At 45.6% G+C, this 23,292-nt stretch overlaps 1 protein-coding gene and 1 pseudogene across 1 annotated transcript in view; one reads left to right on the forward strand and one right to left on the reverse strand.

The window, feature by feature from the left end:
* MYO5C (myosin VC) overlaps window positions 1–23,292 on the reverse strand; it is a 98,956-nt gene that overhangs the window by 27,547 nt on the left and 48,117 nt on the right. The window contains exons 16-31 of the mRNA XM_029950728.1: window positions 22,891–22,988; window positions 20,546–20,632; window positions 19,976–20,087; window positions 18,728–18,939; window positions 15,720–15,885; window positions 15,240–15,386; window positions 12,907–13,071; window positions 11,533–11,626; window positions 8,942–9,005; window positions 6,678–6,858; window positions 4,697–4,790; window positions 4,403–4,466; window positions 4,234–4,314; window positions 3,213–3,393; window positions 1,173–1,266; window positions 221–284 (exon numbers count right to left, since the gene is read on the reverse strand). Coding sequence (XP_029806588.1) covers window positions 221–284; window positions 1,173–1,266; window positions 3,213–3,393; window positions 4,234–4,314; window positions 4,403–4,466; window positions 4,697–4,790; window positions 6,678–6,858; window positions 8,942–9,005; window positions 11,533–11,626; window positions 12,907–13,071; window positions 15,240–15,386; window positions 15,720–15,885; window positions 18,728–18,939; window positions 19,976–20,087; window positions 20,546–20,632; window positions 22,891–22,988 — 1,904 coding nt within the window. The remainder of the gene's footprint in view (window positions 1–220; window positions 285–1,172; window positions 1,267–3,212; window positions 3,394–4,233; window positions 4,315–4,402; window positions 4,467–4,696; window positions 4,791–6,677; window positions 6,859–8,941; window positions 9,006–11,532; window positions 11,627–12,906; window positions 13,072–15,239; window positions 15,387–15,719; window positions 15,886–18,727; window positions 18,940–19,975; window positions 20,088–20,545; window positions 20,633–22,890; window positions 22,989–23,292) is intronic.
* LOC115301041 lies at window positions 21,575–22,817 on the forward strand (annotated as a pseudogene).

The raw sequence follows: 23,292 nt of genomic DNA on the forward strand, positions 1-23,292 counted from the left end.
CAATGTTTTGATTCCTGTATCTTCTCCCGGGTGTGTGTATGTATGTGTGTGTGTGGTGTCCATATGTGTTTCTTTCTTTCACATTTGAATGGTAATGTTTCATATACCTTAATCAGCACCTTGCTTTTTTGGCTTAATAACATATTAGTATCTCTCACAATTTCAGAAAAGAAAAGCATTTACATGAGCATAAACATGACAAACACACATTCACACTTACTTTCTTTGTGTTCCCTCTTCTTCCCGATTGCGGGTCAGCTGGTTAGACAATTCTTCCAGTTTTCCTGAAGTGAGAAGACCTGCCATTACTTTGGGGTCCATACGGCACTCTGATTTGGGTTTGGTCATGCTTTCAGTTATCAGGGGTCCTAAGCTGTTTCCTGATAGAGATTAGGTTTTGGTAAGTCTGAACAACGTTTAAAATTTTTAGGGGCTCCTCAGTGGCTTAGTCGGTTGTCTCTGACTTCAACCCAAGTCATAATCTCTCAGTTTGTGAGTTCAAGCCCCATGTCAGGCTCTGTGCTGACAGCTCAGAGCCTAGAGCCTGCTTCGGATTCTGTGTCTCCCTCTCTCTCTGCCCCTCCCCTGCTCACCCTGTGTCTCTCTCTCTCTCCAAAATAAAAAGACATTTAAAAACTTTTAAAAAATTTAAAGCCATAATTCTAAAGTTGTCATATTTCACATAAAAATATGGATTTCTGGCTTTTCTTTAAAATAGGATCAAGGGCACCTGGGTGGCTCAGTCAGTTAAGCATCCAACTCCTGGTTTAGGCTCCGGTCATGATCTCATGGTTCCTGAGTTTGAGCCCCACATGGGGTACTGCACTGACAGTGCAGAGCCTGCTTGGAATTCTCTCTCTCCCTCTCTCTCTGCGCCACCCATGCTTTCTCTCTCTCTCTCTCTCTCAATAAATTTAAAAAATCTTTAAGTTAAAAAATTAAGATTATCAAACAACACTGAAACCAATACGCCTACTTAGCAACAATCAACGGAACTCAGAGGCTGGGGCACCATACTGCCCCCTCCCCTCAGCCCCCTTCTCACAGTTATGTCACTTGGCTGGGCCCCGGGAGAATTGGAGTCTGAGCTCCCTGGGTACAGTGACTTTTCTGTCCTTTCTTGGACGCAGGAAACTGTCTTCTAAAAGCATTTCCGTGATGGCTGCAGTTACCTTTCATGCTTTCAGTTTGTTCATTCAGGCGGATTTCCAGATCTCGCTTCTGCTTCTCCAGCTCTGAAATTTGCTGTTTGAAGTCTGGGATCATCTTTAGAGAAGAATCAGAAATATGTGAGTACAAAAGGCTTTCGTCTCTGAACTTTAAAATCCCAGGGCTACTCAGAAGCAAACTAAACCGTCTAGGAATTTAACCCCAAGGAGTGTATATCTAGCGGAGTTGTGTTTGAGGGCCAGCCCTCATCAGACTGGCTTGGTGTTATGGTTTTTTACCGCAGATCTGCACAGTCACAAGCAATACCAGCATGTTCAGAGAGAGTGGTTCTCACATGCTATGACCAGTGACATCACTGAGGTCTCCAGGGGGAGAAGGAAGTCCCCATTCTGGAGGGTATGAGGGGGCTCTGCTGAGATGAGGGTGATGTGAGTAAACGGAGGGCAGCCTCTTTGGCCCAGGCCCAGAGATGCCATCTCCTCATCCAGGAACAGGAAAATCATCTCAGAGAGGTCCCCTGTGCCCTGTGAATTCCAGGCGATGCACTGCTCTCTTCGTGGAAGTCTGGAATGATCCAGTATGTCTCACAGTCCCCTGTCCATGTCTATCTGTGTATTTTTTAAAATGTCATTCACCTCCACCCTCAGTCAGGTAAATGGCTTTTCTGTCATCCACGTTTATAAGAACACCTGTGCTTCCAAAGTGCAAATGAAGGAAACGTGTTTGATTGTGCGTGAGGATGTATGCTCTGCACTGTTCCTCACTAACGTTTCATCCAAAGAATAAACAAAGACACAAAGGGCCTCAACCACTGTTCCACATGTCTGCTGTGCCCACGGTCATGTCTCCTCACCTGGGATGCAGCTCTGAGATTTCCTAATGCTCTCTCTCAGGTTAGGCAGAGGAGAAGGCAATGTAAGAAAGCTGATAAGGGGCAGCTGCCAGTGAGGTGGGTTGAGAGACCCCAGGAAAGCGTGGTATCCTGGAAGGTCGCAGAACAAACAGCAGGGATGAAGAGGCGTGATGACATCACCAGATGTTGCCGAGAGACCAGATGCGGGTGAGAAGGGAGGTGGTTGTGGGGCGAATGGGGGGTGAGTAGAGAAATCAGTTAGGTGGCCACTGAGAGTCTGGCCAGCTCCACCAAAGAAATGGGGTGGTGGCTGCAGGTGATGTTAAGAAAGGGATGTTCTTTGAGGAGGTTCCTACAGCATTTCCCATGGCTGGAGGCTTGAGCTGGAAGAAAGGATAAGACAAACTCAAGTTGGGAGGAAGAGAGATCCAGGAAGAGAGAAGCCCTTGAAAAATGAGATGGGAGGCACAGGGGCACAGAGATGCTGTGAGGCATCTCTGCTCACAGCACAGGCAGAAGGATGGACCTGAACACATGTCTGACTTAAGAGTTATCCTTCTTTCCTTAGGGTTTTTTTGGTCACTTGCTAAGGGGTTAGGGCTAGACTTAAAATAGATAGGTTTAAAAATACACACACACACACACACACACACGCCACAGAATTTGGACTCATTTTATGGTAAACAAACCCTCTCTCACATCAAAGTGCTTTCCAGCTGAGGGTAATTTTATAGTTTTATCTTTTTTGTAAAAATTAATTAATGTTAAAATCGAAGATTTTTTTAAAAGTTTACTTATTTATTTTGAGAGGCAGGGGAGAGAAAGAGTCAGGGAGAGCCAGAGAGGGAGGGAGGGAGAGAGAGAGAGAAGGAGAATATGAGCCTGAGAGGGCCAGAGAGAGAGGGGGAGAGAATCCCAAGTAGACTCTTCATTGTCAGTAGAGCCCAAAACGGGGCTCAAACTCAGGAACTGTGAGATCATGACCTGAGCCGAAATCAAGAGGTGGACATTTAACCAAATGAACCACCCCCAGGTGTCCCTATAGTTTTATCTTCTGACCCAGTTATTTCACTCCTAGAAAACATAATTCTGATCCATCATTTACTGCCAAGAAACTGAATCTTATTCCACTGACAAATAACATCTCTATAATAATGGCCACACCTGGGGCACATGGCTGAGACCATACCATGTTTTCTGATGTCAGCCTGGTAACCTCATGACGGATACTTTCATTGATGTCAGTCTCTTCTCTAAATAATTTCTGCAAGTGGTTGATTTCTTGACTTAGATGCACCACTTTGAAGTTCAAAGCTTCAATTTCCTTTTCATAGCAATCCTTCTGGGACTGGAAATGGCTCTCCAAAACGCTATCAGAGGAGGGACCAACAAATTAATGACATTGTCTTTATTCTGCCATGTTGCTGACTGTGAGTGAGTACATGTGCAGCAGTTATGAAAATTCACAATCAGAGCCATGCTAAGTACAGAATTTTACTTATGTACACATAGTTACATGCTATGGAACTGGGTACACAGGATTATAAAGTCCTCCTAGCAAGTTAGGAAGCATTATGTGCATTAACATGCAATTAATGATAAGAAGTTATAGACCCTATTAAAATTACATGTTAATAGTTTAAGATTATGTTCTGTATGATGCAGCAACAGTAAATATACGTTCATTATGCGTTTGGCCAGCTTCATAGAATGTACAACATGGACAGTAAACCCTGAGGTAAACTACCAACTCTTGATAATGACAGATCAATTTTAACAAACATACCACTCTGGTGGGGGATTAATGCTGGCCACATGGGGCGAGGGGAGGGAAGTCCCCGGGAAACCTCTGTACTTTCTGCTAAATTTTGCTGTGGACCTAAAATTGTTCTAAAAATAAAGTTTGTATGTAAAAAATTACAGCAAACTCCTTAAATTTAAACACACTTATATCTCTATAGCAATACTGGCTAGCTTATTTGATGTAATCAGTTTCACTGTACAGGTTATGGGTTTTATTACTTGAAAGTTTATCCCTTAAAAAGGCTGATTTTCATTCTTAAACTCATTACTTAATTCTCAAAATACTTGGAGTGATTATTAGATCATCCTACTATAAGGAATGTCCTTGTGTGTCAAATCTGAGGAATATAAACTTTCCTATATCTATCATCTCTGAAAATAAAAGAATGCTGAGGAGAATTTCTCACTGTGTTGCTTTCTTTAGTCCTTCATAAGCAAACCAAAGTTCTCCATCCTCATTTAAATGTTCCAAATCTTCCAAAGACAGCCTGGAAAATAAGGAGGATTAAAAAAAAATCGATCATCTCTCTCATGCATTACGTGTTTCTAAGTATTTGGTAGTGCAAAAATGATTACCTGCTTCTTACATCTTCAATGTCATAGCTTTCAAGAAGTTGTTTGGTGATCTCAGACATCTTTTCTAAGAGGAAAAGGCAGAGCTGGTATAAATTACATTCTTGAATGTGGTTCCAGTTCTCTTGATGTCACACAGAGTCTCCAGCTAACCACACCATCAGCTAACTTACTATTCAACCAAACAGCTAATCAACCTACCAGATACGAAGGCAAGTATCTATTCAACCTACCACATATCCAACCAACCAGCAAACCAATCAGACTCATGGGCTCAGTGACTCACATTTTTCTTACCTCTCATTTCCCGTTTTTGTGACTGCACGTGTTTCTCCACATCTATCTTCTGTGTCTGAAGTAGCTCTATCTCCTTTTCAAACTCAGAGATTGTCTGTATCACAGCAATGACCATACCAGGTGAAGAAAAAAATAGCTATTATGGTTTATGTCAGACATAGAAAATACTATTACATTATTGTGTATCTACCTAAGCAAGGCAGCCTCAACCAGCTAAAATCTGGTTAAATCATCACTGCCCACACATTATTGTCTTGAAGCATGTTTAACTGCTGAAAATATTGTTACTTATTCCTGAATGTAGTTGGTTGTAGCAACAGAATTAGTTTCCTTACTACAAAAAGGGAAGAAATAGCTCCTTACTATAAGGATGGGCTGTGGAGAGGAGGAAGGGGACCCAAGAGAAGTAAAACCTAAGGGGCGAAATTCCTTTTCACTGGATAGTGAACTCTCAGATGCAGGGATGTGAACAAGCCATTACCCTCATAATTGTGGGTTGGGGTTCCCGCCAGGTTTGAATGTGGCACATGGCAGAGCCAGGGGTATCCAAGAGGTTAGGAGTTGGCTGTGGGGGTATTATAAGGGTCCACTGAGGGGCAGCAAGGGTTGTGGGAAGAGTCTGTATTTTGCCTCTATTACCTTGTGAGGTCAGCCTGAGAATCACAGGTGTGTATTTTGTAGCTAGGGGAGATAAGCAGAGGGAAATAACCCCTCCTTGACATTTTCTCAGTCTAAGTGTTTAAGGGCTACAGTTCCAGTCCCTTCAGAGAGTGAGGAGGCAGATCCAACTGACATTTGCCGATCGCTTTACATAGACAACCTAAGCCTTTTGACAGGCGCAGGTGGTAATAGAGTAATAATTTGTAGATGGAAAGCTGAGGCTCCATAAGGTTAAATGGCATGCTCAGGGTCATGTGGTGAGCTGATGGGGCCCCAGGACTATCCAATCCCAAAGCCCTTCTTTTGGTAACATTTCCGAAAATGTTCTAAGTCATGTATGATCATAATGTTGTTCATTTTCTGTGAAAATCAGACTGGTCTCCTTAACATATCACATCGAGAGTTTGGACCACAGCTTTAGCCACCAAAGCGAAGTGACTGACAAATAGTGCTGCCTCACTCCAAGAGCAGCCATAGGATTTCCCAAGATGCAGACTAGACAGATGATGTGATTCCCACAGACTGACATCAGCCTTTTGTAACTCTTAAGAATGAAGCAGTCAGAGCAACCCATGGTCCTCTCTGATCCCACAGTCCAAACTCCTCCTTGTAACCAATAGGAAACCCGGGCCCAGAGGATACTGACCAGCTCTGCTGGGAAATCGAGACCCAGATGGGATTCCTGGAGCTCTTCAAAACCAAGCATGGCTATCCCATGACAGTTACAGAGAATATTTGCATAATCTTAACAATATTCTACTAACATGCATTTCACTTATTTTGTGGAAGCCTATAAGCTTTCCAAACTTACACTGAAATGTTTTGCATTAAGGAACACAGGGACATGCAGTTTTGTGTTTTCTGGTAGGGAAGGAATTCAGTTAAGCCTTGACTGTCCAAGCATGGATCACTGCTTTTGTGGATTTTCTGATAATAATTTAAAATATAAGATCCTGATAATAAGGTAGTCTAATTTTAATATATTTATAGAAATATAACAACTGCAAGGGTTATATAAGAAGGGTTCACACCAACTTATATTTAATTTGAACATATTCTCCAGGTCATCATATTTGAATAAATTCATATAATTAAAAAACAGAAAGCTGACTTTTAAAATATGAAAACAAATTATTGGGAAGTTAAAGGCAGCTTCGGTGTTCATCCTTGGAAGAAATGAAGGAATCAGGGTCCTTTTGACCTTTGCCTTTATACAGATGCTCTTGGATGTCTGATCCCGGGGGAGTCTGAAACCGTTCCCTCCATGTAGGTCAAATAACTTAGCCAGAGAGCTCGTCTGGCAGTGAGAAGCGCCTTCTACCTTTGCCTGCTTGCTCAGCTGGGCCACCTCCCCCTTTAAGGCATTGGAAGTGACACATTCTTCCTCCAGTTGGTGCTGCAGGTGCATTTTCTCATCCTGGAGAGCTTGAATGTCTTCTTTCAAAGAGCAGATCTGCTTCTCATAGTCTTGTGTTTTCAGTTCAAAACTTTTTTCAAGAAGTCTATGTGAAAAAAAAAAAGATAATTAGCTCAGATTTTCTCTAAGTTTCTTTACCCTGAATTAGAACAATACATCATTTTGAAAATAGTAAGAGGAGACTTGGAAATGAGACAAGTTAATTAGGATCTACTGTGACAGTTCCAATATACAATGGCCTTATTTTTTACCTGTTTCCTGTCCCCTTCGGTTAGGAAAGCTTCTTAGACCTTCTGATCTGAAAAATGTGGCTCTACTATGGTCACACACAGGAATCACAATGTAGGGATGCTGAACTCAAAGAGTCAGTGGTGGTTGGGATACTGTATTCCTGAATCCACCCTAGTTCTGCGTGGTTCCCTGTGGTCTCTTGGAGGGGTCTCTTCCCTCAGCAGAGATCTTGGCACATTCTGCCAAGTCCTAGCCCCTTCCAAGTTCCAAGGATCCTAGAAGGGTTTGGCTAGGTCAAGTAAGTTATTACAGCCATTTAATATGTCAAAGAGACCAACCATTCAAACATTCTAAAATAAACTACAGCAAATTCAAAGTACCCCAAAGTCCTTGGAAACCCAATTCCTTGTGAGATGGTAGCTCAATTAAATATGGGATGACTGACCAAGACAATAAAGAACCAAAGAGAGACGTGACCTAGACCAGCCTGTCACAGCCCTGGGGGCGGGGCGGGGGGTGTGTGTGTGCAGCAGGCAGTCAGAATTGAAGCAGTTCTGGGGGCTCCAGGAGTTTATTAAACCATCATTCTACTTGCTAGGCTGTCATCTCAGTCCATTTTAGGACTTGCTTTCACAGCCCAACGGGAAAATTCTGAGGAAGAGAGTCACATTCCCAATAGGTTTTTGTTTCATTACCTTTTAGAGATACTAACAAACTTCTTAACCTTGTTTTGACGTTTTTCAAAAATCCACAGTGCTCCCAAGAGACTGGTAAAGTGCCTTTTAAAGAAGCAAACTGCAACAGGAATCTATGCTGAAAGAATCTCAGACTTGGATGTAAGCTGGTTGGGAGTTCCTCCCCTAGACTGTTGGCATCTGTATGGCTCCTGGGGGCTTGTGACAGGGGCCAAAACATTCCCTGTCAGCTGACCAGGGGCCAGACCAAGTTACAGGTGAGTGCTCGTGAGGACTACGAAGAGCTTAAAGTCAGCTGGCCTCAGCCTACCTCTCCAAACCCCTTCTCCAGATGATTGCTCCCAAGTGGTCCCAGTGCACAGTGATGTCAAGCACCAAGCTCCTCTCTTAGAGTTAAGAGTTGATTGGAAAATAAAAATTCCAAGGTGAAAAGTCAAATATCTCTATTTTAAAACTCATGTAGGATCATGAACACTTGATGTATGCGTACACTCTTGGAACTCCTTGGTGACATTCCTTCCCCTAAAGTTTTGGCGTCCTGCTCAGACCCAGGCTCTTCTGCCAGCTAAATGCACAGGGAAATTGTATATATCCCACCCCCCACAGGCAACCTGAGCCTTCTAGCTCCAAAGAGAAACATGCCAAGAATATTTTGCCTCTCCCTAGCACCCTGCCACGCCATCCCTACTTTGAGCTCTAAAACCTTAGTTGACTCTAAGAAAAGGGAGTGCAGACTGTAGTCTTTAGAAATGAACAAAGGATTTGGTATAGTGATAGGAAAGGGAGGGCTGGTACAGTACAAGGTCATGGGGACCTGCCTTAACTGTTGTGGGGTGGGTTCCATTCCTTATTGTCTGGGGTAAGAGTCAAGTCAACGGACATAACAGACAGGGGAGGGAGGAAGGTTAGTGTCCTGAGCAATAATTTTACTTCTTGGGCTTGATGCAAGTTGAAAGGGATGGCAGCCTCTGAACTTCTGTCTTCACAATGATGGGAAAGTGAGAACTTCATGGTGGTCCACTGCGCACAGCTGCAGACCTGGGCAGTGTCTGAAAGGTGCACATGTGGGACGAAGCTCTCACACATCGGACTCTCACTTCCTAAAAGATTCACTGCCCCATCCTGTATTTGTGACCTGCTAGTTGCAAGCTGAGAATGAAAGTATAAAAGAGAGAGAGAGAGAAAGAGAGGGAGAGAGAGAGAAAAGGAGGCAGTAACTTTAAGGCAAACTGGACTTCATACATTCTTTGTTGCTCTTCTTTTTGTACATCATCAAAGAGCTGCTTGGTGAGGTCGTCCATTTTTTCTGTGAAAAGAGAATGCTCTTTGAAATATATCCACAAACCAATGCCTCGACTGTTTCATGTCATGTTCAAGAGAGTGAGAACATGACAACAATCATAGGATATTTATGACTAGTAAGACTTGAGATGAGAGGGTAACTGTCGCTTTTATAAATCAGAAATACAGACAAGGGCCAAGGATGATCATTCTCACAAATTGGTCCTGTTGGAATGTGTGAATAGTTTCATTTATAGTACTTTTTATTTTTGGTCTAGTATCATTTGTTTGATTTGAAAAGGCATATTGGCTTGAGATAATATGCATTACTATGAAAAGGACACTGACACCTTTTTGGGAAGAAAATGGTCAATTTAGAAACCAGCAGCACCTCTGCTCCAGTTGTGACAACCAAAACTGCCTCTGACAGGGCCACATGTCCCCTGGTGGGGAGAGGGGAACCAAGGTGGTTCTCTTGGCTCAGAACCACTCATTCATGATAACCAAGAAAATAATGAAGTGTCTGTCTTCATCTGGGGAAGAGGAAGTATAACAAAGCTCCTCTTGCATTTCAGTACAAGAGTCTCTAACAACAAAGTGTAGGTTGAGGGGACACTGGAAACCAGGCTCCCATCACTGGGATTCTGGATATTCTGAAGCTGTGACAGGCCTGCATTCCCAACATATCCACACCGAACAGGTGCCCTTCAAAACGGGAATAGCCCACTAAGCCTGACACCCCCTATTTGTATTTAGCTGACACCTCATCCTTGACTTCTACCTCATTTCTGAGCTCTGCCCCAGAGGGGAGCCCAGGGATGAGGTGATGATAGCTACCCTGAACTACTGATTTAAAAAAAAGCCAACAGTCTAATAGTTTGTTAAATGAAATATCAAATGTCCCTGAATCAAAATAACTGCTTCAGAATGTCATGAGTCAGCCAGAAAATGCTAGGAAAATGCTTCAGCATCAATTTAGAAGCCAGCATATTTGATATAATTTCAATTTTCAGTTCACTTACAGATTTGATTTTGGTTCTGGCACTTACATCTTAGGCCATTTGCAAAGGGGCAAAAGAGCTGCCCAAATGTGATTTTCTTCCTGGGAGCAACGGGCTGGTGTCCATGTTGGAAATGTTTGATAACATCCCTTAGTAATAAATAGTTCACAGAGTAATTGAAGACTGGTGTTTTTCACAAAACATAGTTTGCCATGTTTAGGGACACCCATAGCATTAGCAGTTTATAAACAGTGGGACTGAAAGTTTTCAGGTACTTTTTAGAAGGAAATATAAATTATGGACCCAAACATGTCAATGCTATTAAATATGTCACTTTAGGATGCACTTGTGGGAATTTACATTTTCTTGTGGGAAAATCTATTCAAAGAAGAAAGAACAAGTATATGCAGGAGCAGTGTACTGTGATAAAGAAGGTGGAGGCGGCCAAGTCCTTCCCTAATCCGGGTCCGAGGTCTCTTCAGAGAACTCTGACCTCATGTGTCCATCAACGCCCACCTCCTCAGTCCTCAGAGACAAGGTGGAGGGCGTGCATTATCTATAGCAGGAGGTCACTCCCATTCTTGGCATAATCTGAAGAGCCCTTCCTGCTCTGCTGGCCAGGACTCAGAATGTTTATTTCCCCCTAGTGACATCTGTCTCTCCCACACTCTGACCTGAACCCCCAGGATACCTGTGCTCCTCCGGCCAGACGTATCCACTGCCTGCTGTGCTAGACCCCAGGCCTGAACTTGCACTCCCCTGCTGCCCTGTCAGAGCTGACAGAGAAGGTCCTCGGACAAAATAGATAAGCGAGTGTGCTCATTTAAACCATCTGCTCAGGAATCATCCGGTTCCTGTTCCTACTGGGATTTAGCAAGTGCGTGCAATCAGATTTTGAATTGGAAAGCTAGGGCTGGACGGAGCTAGGCTGCTGCACCCCCTGAATGAAAGTAGAACCACTGGTTCCCAGGGTCTAACTCTGACAGCCTGGGGGTGATAAGGCTCACATTCAGAGCCAGGGCAGGAAGCAGAGGAGGGGGTGCCACTGAGACCAAGTCATTTGGACAGACCCCAACTTTGACTACAGAGCCTTGGCCAGCAACAACATCACTCCAGCATTACCCTGCCCGTGCATCTGGATCGCCATAAAGGTTTTTTAAAATATAGGTGGATGCCTGAACCACCACGGCCACCACAACTCACAGACACACCCGTGCACACACACACAGACACGCACACCCCCATCTCCTGATGGAAAAGCTCCAGGCTTATGGCCTAACCATCTGTAGTTTGCAAATGGCCCAGACAGTTCTGAGACAGGGATTACTGTGCTGTCTGATAAAAGATGGAAAAAAAACAGATGCCTCTGTAAGGCAAAGTTACCACAACTTAAATATAGTTATTTCCTGTTAGGCAAAAAATGTTCTCATTTCCCTGGGTATACTTCACAGATTCCTGGTTCTGCCTAAAGCTCTGTTCACACCCAGTAGTTATTTCCCGAATGACTACACAGGTGAGCACATGAACGCATCAAGCTGCCTTGGGCTTTACCTTTCAACTCCTCGGTCTTCTCTCGAAGCTGCAACTCTATTTGCTCTTTTTGTATTTCCAGTTCTGAATTACGCTTCTGAAGCTTTGCCAATTTCTAGCAAAGGGAAGAAAAAAGCTTTTTTGAAAAATCTCACTTAAAGTGTGTCACCATGACCTTTCTTGGTGAAAAACTGTATTTTTATCTATCCGTCCATCCATCCAGCTGGCTCCTATCCGTAGTGAACAGCTAGCACCAGTTCAATACAAGGTGCTGTGCTCCATCTCATGTGCAAGAGCTCCATGTAACTCCAGATACTGGTTCTCAACCTGACCCAGCAATGGCTGAAATCAAGGAGAAAGAGCCAAATCCAAGGTCTCCTCAAGGTCAGGAAAGTCCCTCTATCCTTTTCTTGAAGCCTCTTGATAGCTACGGTGTTTATGTGTTTAATATGATATCAATAGTTTATAACAAAGTGGATCCACACTTTGAGAGTGTCCTTATGCAGTAAGGATGTGTGATCATGACAGAAACTCTATTATTTTAGCTTCTCCTGGTAAAGTATCTGCTGGGCTGGCAGCTGAGACCACTTGGTGCTGATGGTCGGCAACCACCAGCGCAGGCAAGGGCATCAGCTGGGCACCGGATCATGGAGAAGGTGCCCCGGGGCTCCAGGCTGCCACAAATCTGGGTGCTGGAGGACTTGGTAAAGTACAAAAATGGAAGGTAATAAGTCTACCTCTTTAGAAATCAGCAGCTCACACTTGTGCAGGGCCCTATGGTAGGCACTTGGCTAAATTATTTCATCTGGCAATTTTATCATCACAACAGCTCTGTCAGTCCCTTTTTTATTATTCCCATTTTACATATGAGGGAACTAAAGTTCAGAGAGGGTGTAAGGGACGTGCCCAAGGTTGCCCAGCCAGACAGCAGCGAAGACAAGATTTGAACCTGGGACATCTGGTTTCTAGCCACTGCTCGTTTTACTACACCACAGATGGGAAAACCTGCTCCAAGCTTTTTCAGTGCTTTTGGGGAAGGCACATATCAGGGTACATTCCAGATGGACAAGCAACAGGGTCCGAGATCATCCTGGAAGAGAGGGAAGCATCTAGCCAGGGCTCCTTCTCTTTAAAGGTGTTTTCATCACTTCACAATCGTTGAAAAAAAAGAGGAAACTTTATGTTTTGCTTCTTGAAATAGGGGCCTCCTCCTCTTCCCCTGGACTCTAGACCTCTGATTTCCCCTCCCCTAAAAGGTAGGCATCCTTTGGTAGTGGGAGCCAACAGCAAAATCTGATCTCTTCTGCAGAAATCTGCTTTGTTGGAAAATGCTGTGCTGTGACCTTCTGCACGCAAAGACTTGCATATATTTCCATAATCACACCTGGCACAGACCTCTTCCATGGCGGTCTTGTACTTCCTCCCCTTCTCCTCATAATTGTGCCTGTGGGTAGCTGCCCTGTTCAGCTCTGACTCCAGTTTCTGAATCTTTTCCATGTCACCGGCTCGAAGAGCGGCCAGGCTGGTCAGCTTCTCCACCAGCCCATGGTTCTCTTTGTTCTAGAGAAAAAAACAGCAGATGTTTAGGGGTTTATTCAAAAAAAAAAAAAGAAGCTGTTCCATTCACTTCTCTTAATCCCTGACATGGCATCTAAACGCATGACATCTATCATTACGATGGCATGTGTGAGCATCTTCATCCCAGTGAAAACAGCAAGGCCAATCCGGTCAGGCAAACTTCCTGAGTTGATGGTGTGTTTAGCACGGGGCCCGCCCAGTCCTGGAGCTCCACGACAACCCTGAGGCTATGGGACGAACCGTGTCCCCTGGTGTTCCCCAAGTTCATACACTGCTAAACTCAGCACTTCAGAACGTGACTATATTTAAGATAGGGTCTTTAAAGACAAAATTAAGGTAAAATGAGGTCATGTGGGTGGGCCTAATTCCAGTGTGACTGGTGTCCTTATAATAAGAGATTAGGACAGACACACGGAGGGAAGCTGGTGTGAAGACAAAGGGAGGAGGTTGCTATCTGCGAGCCAAGGAGAGACAACTCAGTAGAAACAACTCTACCAACACCTTGACCTTGGACTTCTAGCCTTTGTGATGGCACTCCTAGCAAACAAATACACCTAGAATGGAGTCCAGGCAGTGTGGGGACTCCAGAGGCCCTGCTCCTAGCTGTCACGGCAGTGTTTTGGTGCTGTTCTGCACGAGCCATGTAACATGCAGGCCTGTCACACCAGAGCACAGTGATGAGAAGCTGCATCAAAACCTCAAGTTTCTGTTTGTACATTCATCCACTCACCAAAGGCCCTTATAGCATCACTCGTGGCTAAGTTTCAAGTTTAGCTTAGGAGAATCTCGGGATTATTTGAGACAGGCGGCCCCAGATGTGAGTTTTATAGATCTGAATGATACATATTCCACAGCCCTTCTCCACTGGCTCAGAGCATGCGGATTTTGTTTCCAACTAGTATGAGGAGTTTCCCCAAACCAGGCAGGGCTGCAATTAGACCGTAGAGACCTTTGGGCAATTAGAAAGTGCCAACTCCCATGAGCCAACACAGTCCTGAGGGAGCATGGCCTAGCGTGCAGACAGCATCTCTGTGCAGTGAGAAAAAGGCACCCCTGTCTTGAGGCACCCCAGCTTTTTAAAATTATTATTAATATAATTTATTGTCAAATTGGCTTACATGTAACACCCAGTGCTCATCCCAACATATGCCCTTCTCAGTGCCCATCACCCATTTCCCCCTCTCCCCCACCCCCATCAACCCTCAGCTTGTTCTCTGTATTTAAGAGTCTCTTATGGCTTGCCTCCCTCCCTCTCTGTTTGTAACTATTTCCCCCCTTCCCTTCCCCCATGGACTTCCATTAAATTTCTCAAAATCCACATATGAGTGAAAATATATGATATTTGTTCTTCTCGGACTGACTTATTTCAGTTAGCATAATACCCTCCAGTTCCATCCATGTTGCTATAAATGGCATCATTTCCTTCTCATTACCAAGTAGTATTCCATTATATATATATATAGACTGCATCTTCTTGATCCACTCATCAGGTGATGGACATTTAGGCTCTTTCCATGTTTTGGCTATTGTTGACAGTGCTGCTATGAATATTGGGGTACATGTGCCCCTATGCATCAGCACTTCTGTATTCCTTGGGTAAATCCCTAGCAGTGCTATTGCTGGGTCTATGGATAGTTTTTTGAGGAACCTCCACACTGTTCTCCAGAGTGGCTGCACCAGTTTACATTCCCACCAACAGTGTAGGAGGGTGCCCATTTCTCCACATCCTCGCCAGCATCTGTAGTCTCTTGATTTGTTCATTTTAGCCACTCTGACTGGCGTGAGGTGGAATCTCAGTGTGGTTTTGATTTCTATTTCCCTGATGATGAATGATGCTGACCATCATTTCATGTGTCTGTTGGAGGCAGCCCAGCTTTGTACCAGGACACATGGGTTGGCAATATCAAGCCAGGCTGGATTTCAGCCCCCTTGCACTCTTGGGCAGCTGCCCTTGGGCAGCATACAACCTATACAACCATACATAGCAGCCCTTTACTGTGTACTTCTGTTTTAAACAGCAGGTGGTCCATGAAACTATTTGAACTTCCTAACATGGGCATAAATCTTAAAAGCATTAGCTGAGGAATTAGCCAGGACAAAATAAATCTGTTAGAAAAAGTACGTATGAAAGATATATTATAGACACCTACCTGATCTTCTAACTTTTTCTGCAAACGCTGGACCCTGTAAGTAAGCTGAATATTGAGTACAAATCGTCGGATACTCTGGAATCTGCGTCTGGCCAGCCACGCCCGTGCATATTTCTGAAGGATCACAGCCTTGTGTTCCTCCAGCATCTTTGAAACAATATATTAGGAAATGTAAATTACCTCTCCAGTGTTTTTCTCACAACTCCTCCAATGTTGAGAGATGCAACTACCAAAATATTCTCACAGTGCAATATACAAATTTCCTATAATCAACCCACAGAATCCTATTATACCTACCCCACTGAACCAATAACCAAACCCCACCTACAGCAGACATGTATGAAAAGACACCATACAGCAAAATTCCCTGTTCTCCACGAAGGTCTTTATGAAGAAAAAATGATCTCACTATGATTGGTGAAAAATAACCTGAGCTCTGGGAAATTCATGCCCTAAGAAAGCACAGGGTCTCAGACGCACCTTTCGATACTTCCTTCTTGCCAGGAACCCTCGGGTGTAGGCCTGGATGGTGATGGTGGCCACACGAATCAGCTGGTACAGATTGCGGACAAGATATCCACGACAGTACTTCTGAATGGTTATGGCTGCCCATGCTTCTTTTAAGGCTGTAGCGGTAACAGCTTTCCTTGGTTAAAAAGAATGCAGAGTATATCTGTTATCCACAGAGCACTGACTTCTACTGTAGAGGAACACACACTTCCATAGCATTTAAAAAATATTTATTTTGAGAGAGAGGGAGTGAGCAAGCAGGGGAGGGGCACAGAGAGAGGAAGAGAGAGAATGCCAAACAGACTCCGCACCATCAGAAAAGAGTTAGATGTGGGGCTTGAACTCACAAACCATGAGCCTCTGACGTGAGCCGATATCAAGTCAGACACTTAACTGTCTGAGCCACTCAGGTGTCTTAGCACTTTTGTTTTTGTTTTTGTTTTTACTGAAGAATATTCAAATGTCTTACAAATCTACCCATTAAACTCTATAACTCATTTATTTTTTTAAATTTTTTTATGTCTTTTATTTATTTTTGAGAGACAGAGAAACAGTGTGAGCAGGGGAGGGTCAGAGAGACAGGGAGACACAGAATCTGAAGCAGGCTCCAGGCTCTGAGCTAGCTGTCAGCACAGAGCCTGACGCGGGGCTCGAACCCACGAACAGTGAGATCATGACCTGAGCCGAAGCCGGACGCTTAATCGACTGAGCCACCCAGATGCCTCTATAACTCATTTATTTTAACTCCTGCTGGAAATGAGTCTCATCACGTCTCCTTTTCACCCTGATCTGAATGTAGACCTGCCCCAGGCCAGAGGAATGACATGGCAACTGTCACACTCTTCACATGCAGGTGGATCTATCTGCCACCACTCACATATGTGGAAACAGAATGAGGCTTTGGCATTGCACTTGCTCATCCATCCTTGGGGAAAATCACGCTAGAGGCTGTAGATCAGTGCAAATTACGGCCTGGGGACCAACTCTGCAGCCTTCCACCTGCTATTGCCAAGTGTTACGGGAACGCGGCCACACCTATTATTTGTACATTGTCCATGGCTAATAAGAGCAGAGTTGAATTGTCATGAGAAACTGCAAGGCCCCTAAACCTGAAGTAGTTGGTTTTAATAGAAAAAGTTTGTCAGCTCCTGTCTAAAGAACTGGAAGTGAAGACAAAGTTCTTACCTTCAAAATTTACAACCTCATGTAGCAGACAGACTTCCAAATGGCCAAGTGGGGTAAGAGGAAAAATAAAATAACTACTAAAAGATCTTTAAAAGATTGTACAGAACTATCATTCTGTTTGTGTGCCCGCCTTCAATGGATAGGTGGGATTTCTATAGACAGTGAAGGTTAGAAAAGGCATTTAAGGCCAGCGATTAGTGAACACATAGAGGCCTAGCAATGCCCCTATTCAGAAAAAGAGAATCTTTCTGAAATTGCTAGAATATAAGATACATGAAGAAAATCAGCCAATGAGGTTAGAAAAATAGAAACCATTTGTTTTTTAAGCTTATTTATTTATTTTGAGAGAGAGAGAGAGAGAGAGAGAGAGAGAGAATGAGCAGGAGAGGGGCAGAGAGTGAGAGGGTGACAGAGAATCCCAAGCAGGCTCCTCACTGTCAGCACAGAGCCTGATGCGGGGCTAGAACTCACAACTGTGAGACCACGACCTGAATTTAAATCAAGAGTTGGATGCTTAACTAACTGAGCCACCAAGGCAACCCCAATTATTTAAAAAAATATGCTTACTGAACACCTACTATGGTGTATGAAAGTATGGCCCTGGATCTCCCAGAGCTTCCATTCTTATGAATCCATCTAGGCCATGGGGAGCTTGAATGCTCATGTCAGAGACCAAGTGTAGGAAACAGGGGTCACAAGAGGCATTAAAGGCAAGAAGAGGGCAGTGGCGCCATCAGGCCCTGCTTCAGAAAGTCAGGAAACAGGTAGAGGCTGTGCTGTGGGACCATAAGTGGTGGTGGAGGCCAAATCTAGGGCCGGGGTGTGGGAATGGAATGATGGGACAGACTCAAAAGGTAAACGGGGCTAGAGCTGTCAGGCCGTGGTGACTCCTAAACAGAAAGGGAGCATGACTTGGGGAAGAAGATAAGCCTTGGCTTTCCTGCGCTGGGGACCGCTGCTGTTGACTGACCCAGAGCATAGGAAGGCCAAGCCAGCTGTGTATGTGGGTAAGATGGCCACCTGAGGTGGAATGGCTAGTCTGGAGTGTGCTGAGATGAAGGCAGTGGTGTGCCAGTCACGCACACATGCCCAGATGCTGCTAGAGGTCAGGCCTCAAGCTCAGGAAGAGGCGAGGTTCAGTGACACAGCCTGACTCTTAAACACCTGCCTTCTCAACTGTCCTCACAGCGTGCCAGGGAAGGAGGCAGCATGCAAGCACGCAGCGCTGCCCAGGAAGAAAGCCATCTCACAGGCCAGCCCAGCATCGCCTCATGGGAGCGCTCGGTGAGGGCTGGGATTGGTGGACCTGCCCTCCACTCAGTCAGCCCCTGGCGGAGGGCTCTGTGTCTGCTGGCAGAGCCTTGCCATGGGTCCCTTCAGGACGGCCTGCCCTCCTCCCCATCTGCAGCGAGGCTGGTCAGAGGCTACTCCCGGCATTTACTTAGGGACTTACCAAGGGCCCTGACTGTCTTAGGCATTTTCACTTCCCACAGAAAAAGGGTCCAGTCCCTCTCCCCGGTCTCACTGGGGATTCTGACTCTCTTCAGCAAAACCCTGATTGGAGCTTCCTCTCCTCAGGGTTCTAGTTTTCACCACTGCCATGGGAACAGTAGGCAGAGTCAGCAGTACCTGCCCTATGGTAGGTAGGCTCACAGTGGGCCACAGGAGGGGACCCACACATATCTGTACCCCAGGAGAAAGGCCATTTGTCCTTGACAGGCCCCTCCCCCAGCGATGAGCAGTTAGAGAGCTGGCCGCACAATTCCACACCTCTTCCTTGGCCCCGGCCATACCTCACAGTGTGCTGACCCCGGAAGTACTGCTGGATTGTCAGGACCGCTTGCCTTTCTCGGAGGAACTTTCTTCTCTGGAGCCAGCCGCGGACGTGCTTCTGTATCATAACACAACTCTGCCTGAGCTTATCCAGTCGGAGTTTCTCTAAATAAGCCACTTGTCCTGCTCTGAAGAAAATTTTGGTTTTGCCAAACTGGTACTGATTAGAATCCTGGAAGAGAAAAATGATAGAATCACAAATAAATCTTTAAGAGTTTCCACAGTATTTAGAAAAACATGTTTAGAGATTCAAAGCTGCCAAAATAGTTATTTTTGACACATCTGTTCCTTGACATAAAACAGAAAAATTCTTTTCATCAAAAAAATTTTTTAACATTTATTTATTTATGAGAGAGAGCAAGAGAGAGAGAGTGAGAGTGCCAAGAGAGAGAGAAAGCGAGAGCAGGGGAAGGGCAGAGAGAGAAGACACAGAAACCAAAGCAGGCTCCAGGCTCTGCACAGAGCCAGACATGGGCCTCGAACTCATGAAATGCGAGATTATGACCTGAGCCAAAGTTGGATGCCCAACTGACTGAGCCACTCAGGTGCCCCAAGGCAGAGAAATTCTGATCATGACCTAGAAATTTATACTTTGCCTTGTTTCAAGCCACTGGGTGAAGAAATGGACTTGAGGTTCGGGGGTCTGTCTGTGGGGTAGGAGTGGTGTGTGCACGCTTAGTGATTCTCAGGCTGTTGGGGAGCTTCAGCTTCTCGTGGTTTCTACAATAGAGCAGAGCCTGCAAGGGTCTGGCTTCTGTCTTCATTTTGGTTTGTCTTCACCACCCCGCTTTTTCTGCCATAGTAACTCTGTCCCCACTTCTTTTCTACCAAACTCACTGCCACAGCAAGGACCTAAATCCACACGGAGTGCTATGTCTGAGACCTCCTGGCATAGCAGCAGTCTCAGTTGACTGTGTGATATAAGCCAGGCCCCTAAAAGCTCCCTGGACTGTGGGAGGACACAGTAGGATGGAAGGACTCTGGGGGAGGTCAGGGTTCAAGCCTGGATCCCTAATGGTGACTCCTACTCTCAGGAGACCATGCCCCCATGAGTGTGTCTTCTCCGGTCTCAGCACAGAAATGCTCGCGGCATATTTTATTTCTTGGCCTTCATGACAACAGTCCTGGGACAGGTGGGTAGGGAAACACATCTGGGAGATGGGCATCTGGGTAACAGCGCATGATTCCAGGAGCTGAGCAAGACTTACCTGGATGAGCCTGTGTAAAACCACTTTGCACACCTCCTTTTTGTCACCGAATGAAAGCTCCTGTTTGGTCATAAGCACACCGTAGCGACTGTAGAACTCGATGTATGTCCACCTGCAAAGTCAAAGGGGGTCTGAGGAGGCGTGGCCGCGAGGAAATACGGCATGTCTCCGGGTGCCATGCTGCTGGGGTGGCAGTGCGGCGGGGGGCGGTGGATGGAGTCTGTTCTGACCTTTGACCTCACCCTGAGCACATGGGACCAGGAGTGTTTTTTGCTAACACTCTGCTCCGACTGTGCTCTGCTCCCCCTCCCACCTCCCCTCTCAGGAGCAGCGGGGAGGCAGGAGGTGATGTTCACTAGCTGTGAAAACAAGTGATGGGAGGGAGGTGGCCCCTGACTGGCACAGGCTGCCAGCAGGCCCCTTCCGACCTTCCCAGGAACCAGTGGGGGAAATCCTGAAGGCCTCTTATGCAAGTACCCGACAAAAACATGGCAGCGTCTCCCTGGTTCACAGCTGGTTCACACCTGAAGGTCAGCATTTACCCCCTGGGAACAAGGAAAGAGAACCTACCTGGAAGGATAGCTCTGCGCACTGATGCGAATCGTTTCTAAAACGCCGCAGGCTCGCAGCTGCTGAGCAATCCTCCTGGAGTCGAATCTTAAAGAAAAAGACTTCCGCATGTGTTAGACTGTCGTGACGGACATGCTTGTGAGCAGCGCCGCGGACCTGACTGGGCTGCGAGCCCTGGGCAGCGGGGTGCCTCTGTGCCCCCCACACCGGGCACCCAGCAGCTACTTAGTGGACACCTGCCGGAGGGCGAGTGGAAACAGCAGCTCTGTGAGAGTTCAGAAAACTGTACTGAGGTCACAGAGAAAGGAGTGTCAGATTCCGATGACGGAAATGGAAAAGGTCTGGTGGGGGAAGCAGCCTTGGTTCAGCTTCCAAGGACAGCCAGTGTAGAAGAAATGTTTCCACTCACTTCATCCAAATGCCCATCTGATGCTTGAACTCCCTCTAATGGACACCCTCCGGCTGAGGTCTGACCCTCTGGTGGCCCACAGACACATGCATCACCTCCATGGACAGTGTACACTTCCAGACACCTCTCAGCTCTAGTCAGGTACAACGTCCACTCCTGGGCCTAGGGTTTTCCTGGGGGGCCCCTCAGAAAAAGCCTAATGTCTCATGCCATATTTGAGGGTAAAATCTCTGTTTATCTACAGCCTTCCTTTCAAAACACAAATTCTTTCTTAGTGAGTTATAACTGACAGGCTGGATTCCAATAGTGTCAGGTGCACAGCAGAATGACTCGGTATTTGTAATATGTTGTATAACAATCACAAGAAGTCCAGATCACATCCATCACCGTACATAGGTAGAGCAGTTTTTCCTGTGACCATGACCTTTCAGATCTATTCTCTTAGCAACTTTCAAACATGCAGTACAGTATTTTTAACTGTAGTCAGCATGCCATACACAAATTCTTCTTTACAATATATGTAAAGGATGGGACTGCCCTGAAACATTAAAAAAAAAAAAACCAGAAACGGGCTCTCTGCTCCTTCCTATTTGACAGATAGCTCCATCTTCTGCTCAAGTTTCAGCTGTGTCCCTGAGACATGATGGTGAAGATCAAAGTAAACGGATTTGGCTGTATTGGGTATGTGGTCACCAGGGCTGCTTTTAACTCCGGCAAGTGGATACTGTCATCATCAGTGACCCTTTCATTAGCCTCAACTACATGGTTTACATGTTCCAGTATGATTCCACCCACGGCAAATTCTACGGCACAGTCAAGGCTGAGAATGGGAAAGTTGTCATCAATGGAAAGCCCATCTCCATCCTGTAGGAGCGAGATCCCACCAACATCAAACGGGGCAATGCTGGTGCTGAGTATGATGTGCAGTCCATTAGGGTGTTCACTACCATGGAGAAGACTGGGGCTCATGTGACGGGTGGGGCCAAGAGGGTCATCATCTCTGCCCCTTCTGATGATGCCCCATGTTTGTGATGGGCATGAACCATGAGAAGTATGATAACTCCCTCAAGATTGCCAGCAATGTCTCCTGCACCACCAACTGCTTGGCCCCTCTGGCCAAGGTCATCCATGACAATTGTGACATCATAGAGGGACTCATGACCACAGTTCATGCCACCCAGAAGATGGTGGATGTCCCCTCTGGGAAGCTGTGGCATGATCGCTGAGGGGCTGCTTCTACTGGTGCTGCCAAGGCTGTGGGGAAGGTCATCCCTGAGCTGAACGGGAAGCTCACTGGCATGGCCTTCTGTGCCCCACCCCCATTGTGTCACTTGTGGATCGGACCTGCCGCCTGGAGAAAGCTGTCAAATATGCTGACATCAAGAAGGTGGTGAAACAGGCATCAGAAGGCCTCCCCAAGGACATTCTGGGCTTCACTGATGGCCAAGCTGTCTCTGCAACTTCAACAGTGACACCCCCTCTTCCACCTTTGATGCTGGGGCTGGCATTGCTCTCAACAGCCACTTTGTCAAGCTCATTTCCCGACATGACAGTGAATCTGGCTATAGCAATTGAGTGGAAGATCTTAGGGTCCACGTGGCCTCTGAGGAGTAAGAGCCCCTGGGTCACCAGCCCCAGAAAAAGCAAGGAGAGAGAGAGGCCCTCATGTGGGGGGTCCTTGCCTCATCTCATCCCCAAACACACTAAGAATGCCCCAACCTCCACAGTTTCCAACCTAGAGCCCCCGAAGGAGGGGAGGGGCTTGGGGAGCCCTAACTTATCATGTCCCATCACTAAAGTATACTGTACCTCGCCTAAAAGCAAAACAAAATAAAAAACCAGAAACAGGAAAGTTCAAGAGAATTATAAGCAAACTGTACATCATTGTGACAGAAATGGCCTCAGGATTTTCCCACTCCTGCATAGAAACACTTACTCGAAGGGTAATTTTTCATCATTTGGCTTGATGCATCGGACATAGTGGGGTGTGGTCGCGTTGAGGGTTTCCATGAGCAAGTACAGAGAGCTGCGGAACTAGGAGACAAGGTCAGAGAACAAATGTCATGCTGAAATTTGAGGCTTAGATCAAGGCAAAAAAAAAAAAAAAAAAAGGCCCAGCCTTAGTAAACTAAGAAGAAAAGTTAGCTTCATGCATTAACATCTATTATGAAAGATTTTAATCTGTGACTGTGAGTATTAGCATGTCCTATGCTCTGGACAGAATGCTGCTCTATCCAATTCTCCCAAATAGCAAGGAACTTCGTAAATCATGTTGTTGTGCACATGGTTTGCTCAGATGTATGCAGCCTTGGAGGGTGAGGTATAATGATGATGAGCT

This window comes from Suricata suricatta, chromosome 9 (genome assembly GCF_006229205.1).
Source record: "Suricata suricatta isolate VVHF042 chromosome 9, meerkat_22Aug2017_6uvM2_HiC, whole genome shotgun sequence".
NCBI classification, from domain to species: Eukaryota; Metazoa; Chordata; class Mammalia; order Carnivora; family Herpestidae; genus Suricata; species Suricata suricatta.